The sequence below is a fragment of the Rattus rattus genome, chromosome 3 (genome assembly GCF_011064425.1).
Source record: "Rattus rattus isolate New Zealand chromosome 3, Rrattus_CSIRO_v1, whole genome shotgun sequence".
In the NCBI taxonomy this organism is placed as follows: domain Eukaryota; kingdom Metazoa; phylum Chordata; class Mammalia; order Rodentia; family Muridae; genus Rattus; species Rattus rattus.
Window position 1 is genome coordinate 204,435,471 of NC_046156.1, and position 15,061 is coordinate 204,450,531.

The 15,061-nt window shown below is 43.2% G+C and overlaps 1 protein-coding gene across 1 annotated transcript in view; it reads right to left on the minus strand.

The window, feature by feature from the left end:
- Nucleotides 1-8,182: 8,182 nt before the first annotated feature.
- Acot12 (acyl-CoA thioesterase 12) overlaps nt 8,183-15,061 on the minus strand; it is a 39,065-nt gene continuing 32,186 nt past the window's right edge. The window contains exons 12-15 of the mRNA XM_032896895.1: nt 12,522-12,655; nt 10,760-10,888; nt 9,403-9,529; nt 8,183-9,195 (exon numbers count right to left, since the gene is read on the minus strand). Coding sequence (XP_032752786.1) covers nt 9,046-9,195; nt 9,403-9,529; nt 10,760-10,888; nt 12,522-12,655 — 540 coding nt within the window. The 3' untranslated portion in view covers nt 8,183-9,045. The remainder of the gene's footprint in view (nt 9,196-9,402; nt 9,530-10,759; nt 10,889-12,521; nt 12,656-15,061) is intronic.

A 15,061-nucleotide genomic window follows, 5' to 3' on the forward strand; every position in this document is an offset into this window, starting at 1 on the left:
TACCTGCTTCACTGCCATGCCTGACATTTGCAGGGTAGTGGAGATCTAAGCTCAGGTCCTCGTGCTTGAACAATGCGTTATATGCACATAATACAGTTATATATGTATTATGACTTCTGGTGTAGTGTTTCTGTGGATTCTTGAGTGTGTGGCTTTCTGAGTATTTGTTTGTTTCTTGTGCCTTCTCTTGGGCTCCCTTCTTTCCATTTGCTTGTTTTGTCCTATTCCAGTGTTAGTTTTTATTCTCTCATCATGTCATGTCATATATCCTGTCATGTCATATCACATCACGTCATGTCATATCATGTCATATATGTTATGATTCCTTAGAGGCCTGTTTGTTTTTAATGAAAGACAGAAAGGGGATGAATCTGAAATAATTGAGGGTATATATTATGTAATCAGTATATTATGTAAGAGAAAAATCTATTTTCAATAAAAGGAAAAAAGAATAAGAAGAATACTTAAAAGTATTGTAGGTGAAACATGTCACCTACAAAAGAAGAAAAATTTACTACCTCACAGTAAGAATGAAAGCCTAGAGACAGCAAAATCCTTTTCAGTTTCGAACTCTACACCCATTGAAAATATGTGTAAAGAACAAGAACAAATAAAACAGAAAGCATCACCAAAAGCAAAACACTTCACTGTTGCCCTTTGAGTAGAAGTGAGATTGTGTGAGGACTCTAAGATGCAAAAAGAGAGATGAGAGCCCATCCTGGGAGTTGGCATGAGGACCATGCAATGGAAGAGGACAACTAACTTCAAAGTTACCTTCTATTGCCACATGTGCTCCATAGGGCACACGTGTGCATTCATGCACGTGCGCACACACCCACACCCACACACATGTACACACATACATAAACTACATACATACATGGAATCAAAATTAATAAGAGAAACAAAACTGATATGCAACTGCACAAATTGAATAACTTAAAGCTAAGGCATAGCATAGACAACAGCATGTCTGTGTTTTACCCTAACGGATATATATTAGCTACCATCCTCAGTGTGTTGAACCTGACTAAAGGCAGCTTCTGGAAGGTTTGTCAGGCTCTCCATTTGAGAGGAGGCAGTCCATCCTGGCAGCAAGGCATGGTGGTAGGGTGTAAGGGGGATTGTGCAGGAAACAGAGAGCATAAGAAGTGGAGCTGAGCTAGGGAACCTTAAGGTCCACCCCCAGCGATCCACTTCCTCCAGCTCTGCCCACACCATGCCCTCCCCTAGCTCTGCACTAAGGGTTTAAACATGAACCTAGAGATACATTTCACATTCAAACCCAACAGAGTATAAACTTGGAAAGTATTTCAATGAATGCATGATAAAATTCTTCCATCAATTTTTTTTTTTTGGTGAAGAGAAATATACTTAAAAATACAAATATACTTAAAACTTTCAGATTTTAACAGTAAAATGAGGAAGTTGGAGGAAGGGTTATTTTAATTCACAATTTATTGAAAACGTGGTATGTACACAAACACTGGGGTTATAGCAATGAACAAAGCAGGAATCTTGGCTTTTGTAAAGCTTGCATTTTAATTGAGGGTGACAGAAAAAATGGCTAAAGTATATAAGTTAGAAAATGGGAAACAGAAAACCTAGAGGTGGGGTGGGCATTCTTAGGGATGAGAAAAGGTACATTTTACATGACCTTGATACAAACAGAAGCCTGGCTTTTCCCAAGGGCTGACAAGAGATCAGTTCACTTATGAGGTAGGAGCAAGCAGAGGGCTAATGAATAAGTCTATAATTCAGGGGGCTTTTTATGGCCCTATTTAACCTCCCAAATAAATGGCATGCAGACCTTGTTAACAAGTGTTAAGCACTATAGCTGGGCAGATATTCATCTGTCCTACCCTTCTATGAAGTGGCTGGAAAAGGGTGAGGGGTAAGCTAGTTGGAGAAGGTCAGGTAGGTAATAGGAATCTTCTGAGCTGTATCCATCAGTGTCTCTGTTTAGTGAGTCAGAGGTCTTGACTGGGCAAGCTCTGCAGATCTCAAGTAAGAGGGTCTGCATCACTTTGGGAGTGGCCTTAGATAAAGCTACTCTGTTACTCATATCTCTTCCTTTTCCTAAACCAGCTACCAACCCTGCTATGTGTGTCTCAGGATACTGACAAAGACGCCAAAGGACAAGGCCATTTGCAAAACACCCTTCAAGCCTTTGGCTGCATCATGCCTGCTAGCATTCTGTTGAGGAATGACATGGCTAAGCCTAGAGACAGCTGATAAGGAACTTCATTCATTCCATGGAGGCAGTGATGGCGGAGGCAGAGTGAACATTTCTAAAGAATAAAGTACTACACAACCATATAGATCCTTGGGAGACACTGGTTATTCCTATGATATGCAGAATTGCTCACCATAAGGAGACATGACAAGATGAGAGGCTGGACTGGTGACAGAGTAAAGAAAAGAAGAGAGGCAGGAAACTGACTGATACCCAGATAAAAGAAGACAGCAGTTTGATTTGGTGTTGTGGTGATTATGTTGATTTCATTTTATTTTATTTTAAAAATTTGTTTATCTTATGTATATAAGTACACTGTAGCTGTCTTCAGACACACACAGCATTGGATCCCATTACAGACGGTTGTGAGCCACCCTGTGGTTGCTGGGAATTGAACTCAGGACCTCTGGAAGAGCAGTCAGTGCTCTTAACCATCTCTCCAGCTCTTACATTTATTTAAAGTGTTCGGATACTAATAATATCGTTTAACATAGACGTGATTAGATTTGCTGGGGTAGAGCAGGGAGATTTAGCTTGGACAGGGAGCAGACTTGTCTGTTCTAAGGACACTGACTTTGAGATGATAGGGTCATGCTAAAAGTTCAAATATGTACTTAGCTGTCAAGCCAGGTTAAGACAAGATGCAGAAGTGAGAGTTACCGGTGAACATTGAAAACCCAGAGACAGGTGAACTGGTGGAGTAGATAGGAGAGAGACCCAAGGACAGAGTTGTCCCCTAATATTACAAGGTCTGATGGAGTGGGAAAGATTGAAGAGGAGGCTTCTGAGACCGTAGTTTGGGAGCAGGAGAGTGGAAAGAACTGGGGAGACTGGGAGAGGCAAGAGAGATTGTTCTGGGTTCATGTGGAGAGATTCCAGCCCTGGTGATCAGAAGGAAGCAGAGGCAGAAGGGGCATAGATGGGACTGTGAGAAGACACTTGCTTACATACAGAGTGACGCCTTCCGGTGGGGAGGTCGTTTCTAAAGTCCATGTTCTGGACTCAAGTCAGTGTGCATTAGGAAAGGTGCCGAGAGGGTCAACAGGGCCCTGGATGTCTTCTAGTATCAGTGATCAGAGCTCTGAAGTGAGATGAGTCTACGATTTTTCCAGCTGCTCACGGTGGAAGTGAACAACTGGGAGAGCCCCACCATGGTTGGGTTTTGTTGGAGAATAGGTCGAATGAGAGATACAGGTAATTCCCAGGAAGTGAATACAGGCTCTCCCACAGAATCTAAGCCAGGTGTGGAAAGGAGAGAGCAGTGTCTGTATTCATCTTAACTATTTTTAAATGTTTGTTTGTTTGTTTGTTTTATCTATTTACTTATTTTGCATGCCGATCACATTTCTTACAAGACTGCAAAACCGAAACTGAAAGATGGCCTCAGTGCACAGGTGTGAGGTTTTATATGCACGTCATCCTCCCAGGGATACAGTGAGAAAGGAGTTTTTAATCTTTCTCTGACTTGTGAGGAGGGAACTGAGTTAGGACCGGGAAATGCAAAGGACCTGAGGTTCGCTCCTTTGATCAGGCACAGAGGTCCATCTTGCTAGAGGCTCTGCAAGTACTAGGAGCATCCGTGCATTTGTGTTCCTTTCTTAGGCTCTGCAAGCCTAACAAGGATGACCAGGTGTGCTGACACCAGGACATGGGGTGCTCCAGACACGGGGTGCGAGGCTCTGGACCTCGTATTTTCTGAGCAAGTGGCAAACACTGTGGTCAGAGCAAAGGAGCCAGCCCCTTCCACCAACTTCTGCCAGAGTTAACAGTTGACCTGACGCCATACAGTGCCTGTCTTGACCTGTTACTCGTAACTAGGATACAGATGTCTCCAACTTTCACACACCCAGAAAGAGTGGGCAAGCATACTCAGACCCTGAGTCAGCCCCAATGGTTTCAGTTATTTTCAAATGACAGAAACGATTTATGAATAAACAGTGTTTTGCTTTAATAATTTACCCCAACTTGTAAAACATACTCCTTTCCATATACCTTTTAAACACATTTTCAAAATTATCCCTTAAACTACACCAATAAAAATGTGCTAAACTAGTTCTGGAAAAAAAATCATCCCTCCTGCCCACATTTCTTACTCTCCTTGCCCCACTGGGATTGTGGGAGATCCTGTACTCACTCCCTGGAAATCACCTACACATCCATCTCAGTCGGCTTCTCCGACAAAGTCCCAACCATGACAGGACTATCCTGGCACTTCACTTCCACTGTGAGCAGCTTGGAAACCGGAACTGAATAGTGTAAGGCTGTATTAAAAACATATTCTAGTTTATTTTAATCTTATTAAAATCAGTTATTTCCCACAAGTGGTTGATCACCAGAGTACTCACATTCTGATCGATTTTCACATTTCTTCCTCTAGGTCTCGTTCTATGACAGAGGTGAAGGGAAAGGTACTGTAGACAGCAGCTCAGCTGCATAAAGAAACCCAGGAAGACTAAGGAGAAACAAGGCTGCCTTTTTAACCCTAAACCTTCCAGTCTTGTTAGAAGCACTGGAAAGCACCTTTAACATTCTGTCAAAATACCACAACACTCAAAAGGGAAAACCTTCCATAATCCCCTTTCTCTTTTTAGCCAACCCAGTTGTGGGCTTTAGTAAAAGGAATGGAGACCGGACAGTGATATTGGAGCATGAATTTGATATGTAATCATGGATGAATAAAAATGGATGTAGGGCTTGTTCAACTGTTAATATTTCTGTTTGAGTAATTATGACTATTTAGTGACTTTATACAGTGTTTAATTATGTGAAACAGAGCACGCTTCTAATGAAACTTGCACTTAAGTGACTTCCTTTTTTGATCTTTAAAAACACGTTTTTAATGTATTCTTTGACAATTTTATATATTATACAACTAAAAATGAATATATCCACATCGGCTCTCCCACCAAGTTCCTCCTAAACGTTTCTAACACACTCCACTGTAGGCTTCATGTCCTTTTCTAAAAATTTAACTAACACATTAAGTCCAATTAGTGTGCCCATGTGCATGGGTGTGGGGTGTGGATTGTGAGCAACCTGCCTTAACCACCACCCCCCATAAAACAAGATTGAGTCTCCCTTCCCTAGGCGCTATCACCACCAATAGCTCTTTAAAGGGGCCTGTAAAATGCTTCCCCATCCGAAGTATAACATTTTCTGTCCCCGTTCCCCATCAGGTGACATCTGCTGGACCAGTCGACTGCTTGCTTCTGAATATACACATTTCCTTAAAACCTGGGCACTGTGGAGTGCGAGGTAGAAATATAGTCTTTGAGCCTCACTTGGTTCTCTGCTTTTCCTAGAATGAGCCAGAGGCTTTGTCCTTAGGAGTTGTCCAGGGCTGACCCTTTGGTGGCTACGGGTCTCTGTCTCTGTCACTCTGTCACTCTGTCTCACTGCCTCTCTGTCTCTCTCTGTCTCTTTCTGTCTCTGTCTCTCTGCCTCTCTGTCTCCCTACCTCTCTCTGTATCTCTCTGTTTCTGTCCCTCTGTCTCTGTCTCTGTCTCTGTCTCTGTCTCTCTCTCTCTCTCTCTCTCTCTCTCTGTCTCCTCTGTCTCTGTCACTCTCTCTCTGCTTCTCTGCCTTTCTGTCTCTCTGTTTCTCTCTGTGTGTCTTTTTTGTCTTTGTCTTTGTCTCTCTGTCTCTCTGTCTCTCTGCCTCTCTGCTTCTTTGTCTCCCTGTTTCTCTGCCTCTCTGCCTCTTTGTCTCCCTGTCTGTCTGTCTCTGTCCCTCTGTCACGCTGTCCCCCCCGTGTGTGTGTGTCTGTCTGTCTATCTGTCTGTCTTTGGTTTGTGCTCCTTTGTCTCTGCCATTCTGTCTCTCTGTCTCTCATCTCTTTCTGTCTTTGCTCTCTATCTCTTTCTGTCTCTATCTCTGTCTCTCTGCCTCTCTGCCTCTTTGTCTCCCTGTCTCTGTCTCTGTCCCTCTGTCCCTCTGCCCCTCTGCCCCTCTGTCCTTCTCTCTCTCTGTTTCTCTGTCTCTCTGTCTCTATCTCTGCCTCTCTCTCTGTGCGTGTGTGTCTGTCTGTCTGTCTGTCTTTGGTTTGTGCTCCCATGTCTCTAGTCACCTCAAAATCAATCCTCCCAGCACCCATCTCCCTTGCCCTGCTTTACAATCCCAAATAGCAGGTCTTCCAACATCGCGTATCACTTATCCAGTTTATTTATGTATAATAAGTACATTCCAACTGCTTGCAGAAACTGCAGAGCATAGAAGGGCTTAGCAGCAAAGACCTCAGTAGAATGAGTGGAAACACACGACCCACAAGGTCAGTTCACTGTAAGGTAAAGGGGCTCAGGGCCAAACCTGACAACATCTGTTCAAGTCCTGGGATCCAATGATGGAAGGAGGGAACTGAGTCCCACAAGGTGTTCTCTGATCTCCACACAGGTTAGTGGCAATGCCCCCACTAATCAGATGATCACACAGAATACAAATAAATGTCATTAAAAGGCTTGTAAGACAATGCGAGCTCAAGGGCTTGTGCTGCACAATGAATGCATTGTAGCGTTGTTTTGGACACTAGGTTTATTTTTGAAACAGCGTAAGAAGACCATAGCATGCTGCTGTCTTTTCCTGTATCATGTTCTTACAAAGACAAGGAGTCCTAAAAAGGAACACATCAATTTAGGATGTGCTGAATGACCCTGAAACAGCCAGGTGGATGGGTTCCACATCTATGCTCAGAAGCATAGAAATGATATCTCCTAGGAAGGTTAGAAAGAGTTGTTTGATGGGAGGTGGAGTGGGGAAAACAGCAGGACCTGGCTGTTCCCTGAGACTGGGGTAAGCTGAAGACCGTGAAGATGACGTCTCCTGCCTGGGCTCCCATTCCAGTTGGCACCAACTCTGTGTGACCAGCAGTACTTGAAAGGGGGCTGGTAGCTGAAGAGCTGCTTTTAAAGATTCATCTAGTTTTAAGGCATTTGTGAGGGTCACGATGTCATGTCAATGAATGCAGGTGGGTATAGACTATGTCCACGTCACCTAGCCGACCCAGTGTGCCTGTCACTCCATCCACCACTGTCTGGAGATGGTCTATGGAAAATTCTAGAATTAAGTAAGTTACACGCTTGTGTGTGTGTGTGTGTGTGTGTGTGTGTGCAGCACTTTGTGTAACATGTCTAAATTAGTCCCACCAGGAGAATGAGCGATCATCCTCACATCCAACAAATCTGTGTTTTCCCTGTCTGTCTGTCCTCTAATATCCCTGTCACAACACTTCAGTGCTCCCGTTCAAGAAAGGAGGCCAACCATAGCTTATGCCACCTCGCAGTGTCTACAAAATTCACCTCAGCTTAGCTCATCGGTACACCTAGGCACCTCATTAACTCTGCTCCCTTCAGGAAGAAGGGAGAAAGATAAGCCCAGCACGATACTGTGAGAGGGAGCTCATACTCCCAGCTTTTTACATAAGTGCATTGCTAGGATGGCTCGATTTTATTAGAGATTATTGTGAATCTCTAATTTACCAACTAAACTTCATCCAACTTATGGGAACAAACCTAGGACAAGTGACAATACTCTGAGACTCAGTTTATACCCATCCTGGGTAAGGTAGATCCTACAAACTGGAGTACACAGTATCTATGTCTTAACATGAGCAGGCTAAAGTTACTCAGTATTTCTGTTTCTGTTCAGGAAAACATTTCAAAAACTGAATTCAAAGACCAAGTCTACGCATATAGTATTTAGAAGCTTCTTCATTTCCAGAGTCTGAAAAGATAGCATACTAAGTTGTAGTTTCATATAAGCCGTTTATTACTAAATGTTTTACCTTTCAGAATTAAAGTATTTCCAGCAGTCTTTTTAGTCCTAGAATGTTCTATGCATCTACTCTTATGATATATAAATAATAATTTATAAAATTAGAATGTGGTCTAAAGTTCACATACAGGAAAACCTTAAGACAGATAAGTAAGATAAAAACTGTAACCAGTCCCAGACTATTCGAATGGACGTGTGGGATCAGGCAGAGGGGCAGAGGTAGAGGTCTGGTGAGCGCACAGCAGGGTAGCCCTAAGCTGTCTCCTGCTCACAGCTCTGATGAAGATCTCCTTCCATTTGTAAAAGTCATCCTTTGCAGGAGGCTAACTTGACACATTCTGTTTGGTCTTAGGAGTTAAGACACATCATGGTGTAGAGTGATAAATGTTGACGTCTAGGAGATAAAGTACTAATGGAACAGATAACAGATAACAGAGCTCAGCTAATATTCTTCCTGTAATATCACACTTTACAGGTGCTCGGCGTGTGCATGTATAGGAATGAACTGGCCATTTACCTGGAATATATGTAAAATGACAAGAGTAAAGTAGTTCCTATTACTAAAACTGATTGGATTCCATTATGCTTTAATGCTTCCTAATTTAAAGTTCTAAAACACAGAATACATCTTCTCAGAGACCCCTGACAAAGGCACCTGCTGTCCGTGGAATAATATTAAACACTCATCAGCTTTTAACCCATCATTTCACGTGCTATAAACTCACCATTGTAGAATACACATTGTGCTTCTGTAATCCAGAGCCATCTGTGGTAGTGTTAACTAATTTTGTGCCATTCTATAGATCATGTGATGCTGTGTCCAGGCAATTTCCAAGTGTCTGTACAGCGGAGTTTAGAGATCTTGGAGTTTGGCTCCAAGTCACCAGAACACACTTTGGTTTTTCATCTCTTCATAACTACATTTTGCTTAGGCTGATATTAAATCATTGTATGGCCCCCAAAGCTTGCCAAGTAAAAGGGCTAAGGACACACTTGGAGTTAAACACAGTAAATTAAGTTACAGGTAACTGAGAGTTGACCATTTATAACACACTTTTAAGTCCATCGTGAGTGGCGTTCTCTATGAATTTTATACAAGAGGCTGCAGCTTCCTCAATGGATTTTGACCAGCCACCAATATTGCCAGCAAAGTAAGGGAGGATGCTGTCTGACATCTGGTTCAGGTAGGCTACCTGTGTCAAAGAGAAAATACAGCATGTTGAGTTTTTATTGACTTGGAGAACTTTCAAGCAAGAGACTGAAACTGTTGGTGAATGAGTCTGGAAGGAGGGAAGAGGGGGGTCTTAGAGAGGACACAAGTTATAAAACTGTGATGAATAGGAGATCTGAGGGAAATTCATTGAGAATGAATTAAGGCACAAACATTTCATCAAACATACAGTGCACGAACTGCTGTCGACAGGCTGGATGAGGAACCCAGCACAAATGACCTCGCTTCTGATGTACTGTGGAGATGGAGGGACAGACGGCAGTACCACTGACGTTAGTGCCACAATGTAGGTGTTGCTGAAAGAGAAGAGCACAAGTTCTAACTCTGAGGGAATGTTTGTTAGACAGAACAGTTCTGTAGCTACTGGCATTTATTAAATTAATTTTGTGATTCTGAAGATTAAATTGAGGGCCTCCTGCATGCTAGGCAAGTTGTCCAGTGCTGCCTACATCCCAATTCTTGGCACGATTCCTCTGTCCATGCAGAAGTGAGCTCTGAAAATCCTTCTGCATCAAAACCCTTCTCTACAGAGACTTTCAAATGTAGGCGGTGAGGTAGCATCACAAGGCCGGAGTTGCTGAAGTTTTCTGTTCCCTAACAGGTTGTAATGTCAATTTCCTATCTTTTTTTTAATTAAAAAGAAAAGCAATATTCAAACAATAAATGGATACCAGAGCTTCGGAAATAAGTTGGGCTTTCTGCCTGCTCTAGCTCCAATCCTATTCCCTGGCTTGTGAAGGACTATTCTTATTTACCTTTTGCTATGCAGGTCTCTAGATGTTGTTAATGGATACAACCAGCATTAGCAAACACACACGTAGATTGTTATACAAATATAGTCACTTTGCAAATACAGCCCACAGCTTGATTTCCCCATCTAATGATAAACATGTTGAGACATTTTTCTATTTGTGCTCCCATGACATCTTTATCCTTGTTGGAGGTCATACACTGCTCTGTGCTGTGGATTTATCATAATTTATAACATCAACGTCAATGTGTTTGTCCTATCCTTTGACATAATGGAACATGCTACGGTGAGTACCTCTGTGTGCCAGTTCACATGTAGGGAGGTTGTCTGGGACACACTCTTTGGAACCCATGCTCTGTGTGGTCCACTGTACATGGGAAGGCCATGTTCAAATTCTGGGTCATGGCCCTAGCACACAGTGGGTCATTTTAAATAGCTAATGCAAGGCCTTTGTGAATTCTAAGTCAACTTCTGGTTACCACTCCTCTTCCTGACTTTATTGATAACAAGGGGTAGGTCTTGAAGGTTTTTCAGATATGAAGTTTAATATCTGAGCAGACGGAAGCCGTGATAGAATACCCATGGGTCCTTTGCACACAGCTCACAATGCATGAATGCACATCAAAATGGTAACTAAAGATTCATATATCTTAAAATATGGATGAATGTGATTGAAGACTAGACATGTCCACGATGGTTTTTTTGCCTTCATATCCTTTTGTTTCTAGTCTCCAACAGACAGAGCTGGGATGTCACATGAGCCAGATATACTCACTCGTCCTTGAGGGGCTTTCTTCGTGACACAAGTACTACGAAGTCCTTGGGTTTGTCTCCATTTACCACCGAGCAGGTGATGTAATATATCTGATCGTCCTCACTCACTTGGTCTATGACTTCACAAGATCTGTGTGAAGAGAACAGCGTTCAAACACCTACTTCCTACCCTCCAGAAGCTCTGTTTAGTCATCGGCACGATCTCTTTCTCAACATCTGTCTTCACCTATTGTACTGACGCCCCGCCCCTCACAGACACTGCTTGAAGGCTGACTTTGGAACAAACTGCTTATTCAGAAAGAGTAATTTTGCCTGTGACAGAAAGGGGCCAGCTGACTGGCCCCCAGCTCACCTCCATCAAAACTCCAGAGGAAGGTAATAATCCTTTTACAAAATTACTGTTTTTTTCTAGGAACAGTACAACATTTTGAGGGCAAGTGGGACGTAAAGCCAGTCTAAGCACTCAGGGAAAGAGATAGAGTGTGCTGGGAAGAACAGAGACTTGGAAGGTAAACCACGTGCCTTTGAGTCTCACCACCGTGTACTGGTCATATTATGCTAGACAAGTCATATTATTATCTCATCTGCATGATGTAGATAATACGATCTAGGGGATTATTGTGAGAGCTAAGTGCAAACACTCTGTGCAGACCCTGAGCCTTAAGTAGAGACAAGTTATCTGAATTTAAATGAACTCACTGCCTTCTCCATTCATTCTTGTTTCATTTAAATGGAATGCCAAGTGAACCAGAATCGTGAGAAAAGAGTTTGAAAGAAGTTGTTGAAAGACAAGACATCTTGTCTTTGAGATGCTGCAGTGCTCTGTATCCTAGGAGGCTAGGCCTGAGCATATTCTGTCACTGCAGGGTATAGCATACAAGGCTCAGAGCTCCATAGTCATCCCTAGGACCTGTGGTGACCCCAAAACCTTTGGTGCTCAAGTCCCTTACATACACTGACACAGTATTTTTTATTATAACACAGACATATCCTTTGGTATGCTCCAAATCATGCTCCAAATCACTTCTGTAATGAAAGCGGTATGTTGAAAGTTGCTATACTATTTAAACAATGAAATCTGCCCATGCTTGATGCTGACACAACACTCCAATACACACACACACACACACACACACACACACACACACACACACACACACACTACTCTTTATCTAAAGTGTTTGTATATGCAGAGCCAGGGTCATAAATAGGTATGAACAACCACATTCCGGCAAAGTGGGCTGGAAGAGAGAGCTCCAGAGACGATGAGACAGAAAGCTGTGGGAGAAAAACATGACTGGATCACAGGGAAAGCAGCAGGCATCATCTTCCTCCAGGACTCACTGCTGACTCAGCAGCATCTCCCTGAGACTTATGGCTTGGCAGGAAGAGCGCTCTGGGAAGACTTTGGATACCTCCTCAAGGGCAATGAGGCTGGGCAGTGAAGCAAGAGTGTACGCTACAAAGTCTGGATGGGCCGGATCTCAGAAATAGGGACAAGAGCAGCTTTGAAGTTGTCAGTAATATCACAACAGATGTTGATCACCTATGCCAACTCAATACAGAGGAGAAACAGATGAGTGTGATAATTGTTTTGTGTTTTTAAAGTCTCAGGCAGCAGCTTAGGCAGAACAAGCCCTAAAACGTCTCTAAATTTCTGAAACAATATGCCATGCATTGAGCAGTGGAGAAGAACTACAGTTGAAGTTCTCTTTCCCACAGTGTCAGACTTGATCAAGAAAAACATTTAAATTTGTTCTTACATGTAATGGGGGTCCCATAAAGGGCGCTTCGTGAAGTCGGACAAGAGATGATAAGCCACGCGGGCTGGACTTCCAACCTGTTTTTCCACCTTTACAGATATGGCATCTTGCTCTTCCAGAGTATATATTTTTATCTGAGAGATAGAAAGAAAAATTAGAAGAGAAAAAAATATTTTTTACTTTAAAAAACACACACACGTGCACGCATGTGTGTGTGCACGCATGCGTGTATTTATACACACATGTGAATGGGCAGTCATATGTGCTTGCCTGTACCAGGAAAGGCATCTATCAACAACAATCTCACTTCAGTCTTGGATGCTGGTTCTGTGACATCCAAATTATATGTGGGCTAGTTAATTTGCGTCGTGTCTTTGTTGATGTTGTTGTTAATGTAAAATAAAGAACAGAAGCTTTTCTCTCTTGATTTCTGTGATATTTCCTGACTCCACAAACTAAAAGCAGAGAATGCCATCAGGCCCATGTCCCCTTTACCCTAACACTAGATTGCAGTGCTTTCCCAGGATGTGATGTGCGTCTTCGAGTGGCCTAAAGGGACCCAGGAAACAAACCAAGTATCTCTAGGATAGACTTAATTTCTCAATAGGACCCCCTGGGACACACTTCTTTAGCATAAAGCATTATTTGCTTTCTGGATCCCAAGGCCAATTTCTAATATGTAGTATCTGTTAGATAAACAGAAGCCACTTGGCATATACTAAAACACTAATGCCATTTCTGTGGCTTTGAGCCGCCGCCGCCGCCTCCTCCTCCTCCTCCTCCTCCTCCTCCTCTTCCTCCTCCTCCTCCTCCTCCTTCTTCTTCGTTATGAGAGCTATGTGTTCCACTAAGAGCACATTTTTATTCTGCTCATTTTGTCCATTTCTTTCAGGGTGTTTTGAAGTTAGTGTTGAAAATTTCTATCTTATAATCATTACCATGGCAACAGGCTGTGAGAAGACAAACATGAGGTTAGGACTCCAACCACAGGAATCAGGCAGATGGAAAGAAATCCAGCCGTGAAGAGCTGACCTCTACTGAATCATATATCTGTATCTAAACATAACATCATCCTCGCTACTAGAATGAAGAAACAAGAAATCACATCTATGGCAGCTTGTGCAGCAAACAAGTGACTACCCGCTCATGTAGACACTCCCCTTCCAGGCCTTGTGTATCTTTAGTTCCGGCCTGAAAAGAAAGGCCTAGCCCAGCCTGTGAGCATTTGCTGAATACAAACAAACCCAGGCGAGACTCTGCCTGGCTGCCATCAGCACAGAACCGAAAGGAGACGGATTGGTGAAAAGCCACAGAGAAGTTAGAGGTGAGGTGTCAACAGGCCTAGCTCTCCGTGCACAGCCAAGCCAGAGGATCTGCTTGAACGCTTGCCTTAGGGCTGCCTGCTTTGGTGAATCAGGTGTGGGGAGAGATTGTGCGATCGGCCTAGAGTTGTACTATGGCACACTCCTGCCCACACTTCTATGGTACAGTCCTAACCCCTTGTACCTTGTAATATGACTTTATATGGCAATAGGGTATTTGCCAATGTAATTCACTAAACTGAGGTCGTATGGCAGTGTGGTAGGCCTGCTGTGACTGATGTCTTTGTAGAGAAGGGAAGTTGGACACAGACATGCACTCAGGGATGACGCCATGTGGAAACGAAGGCAGCGATGCATCTTCGAGCCAAGGACCTGTAATCTGACTGGCATGGCTCTAGAAGCTGGGTGAGAGGTGAGGAACCAATCTCCTCAGAAGTAACCAGGGTTACATCATGATCTCAGAATACCCGCTTTCACAAGGGAGCTCCTGCAGATTCCTATTGTTTCAGTGACCCAGTGACCAGTCCTCCATTGTGACCGCCTCAGGAAATTAAACCAGCAATTTTCCAGCAAGTTGCTCTCTAGCTTGCAGATATATTTTACCTTTGAACCAAAAGGAGTAGCCACCATGTAATTCTACCTTTATAGATGGAACTCACTGACTTAACCAGCACCAAGATTCATAGCGGGTGAATGAATGACATCTACTCCTCCCCCTGAGAAGGTAAAGAAGGTATCAGGAAGTCCTTCTCATTATCCTGCTACCAGAACCAAGGCCACAGAGGCAAAAGAGACAAAAAGTCAGTGGTCTGTTTTGGCTCTCTTTATATTTGCCAAAGAAAAGTCACTGTGGTGGTTTGAAGATGTTTCACATAAGACTCTGGGTACTTGGTCTGGAACTGGTGGCTGTTTAGGAAGGATTAGGAGGTATGGTCTTGTTGGAGAAGGTGTGTCACTGGATAGACGTAAGGTTTTAACAACCTATGCCATTTCCAGTGTATTCTTTCTGCCTCCTGCTTGGGCCTGAGATGGGAACTCTCTTCTGTGCCTACCACCCGCCATGTCTTTGCCATTGTGGGCTCTAACCCTCCAGAACATAAGTACACGAAGACATTTTCCCTGGAGGCTGTCATCACAGCAGCAGAGAGCGACCAATCCAGCCAGCTTCGGCTTCGTGAAAAGATCCTCCAAGAACAGCTACTCAAGAAGATGGCTTCC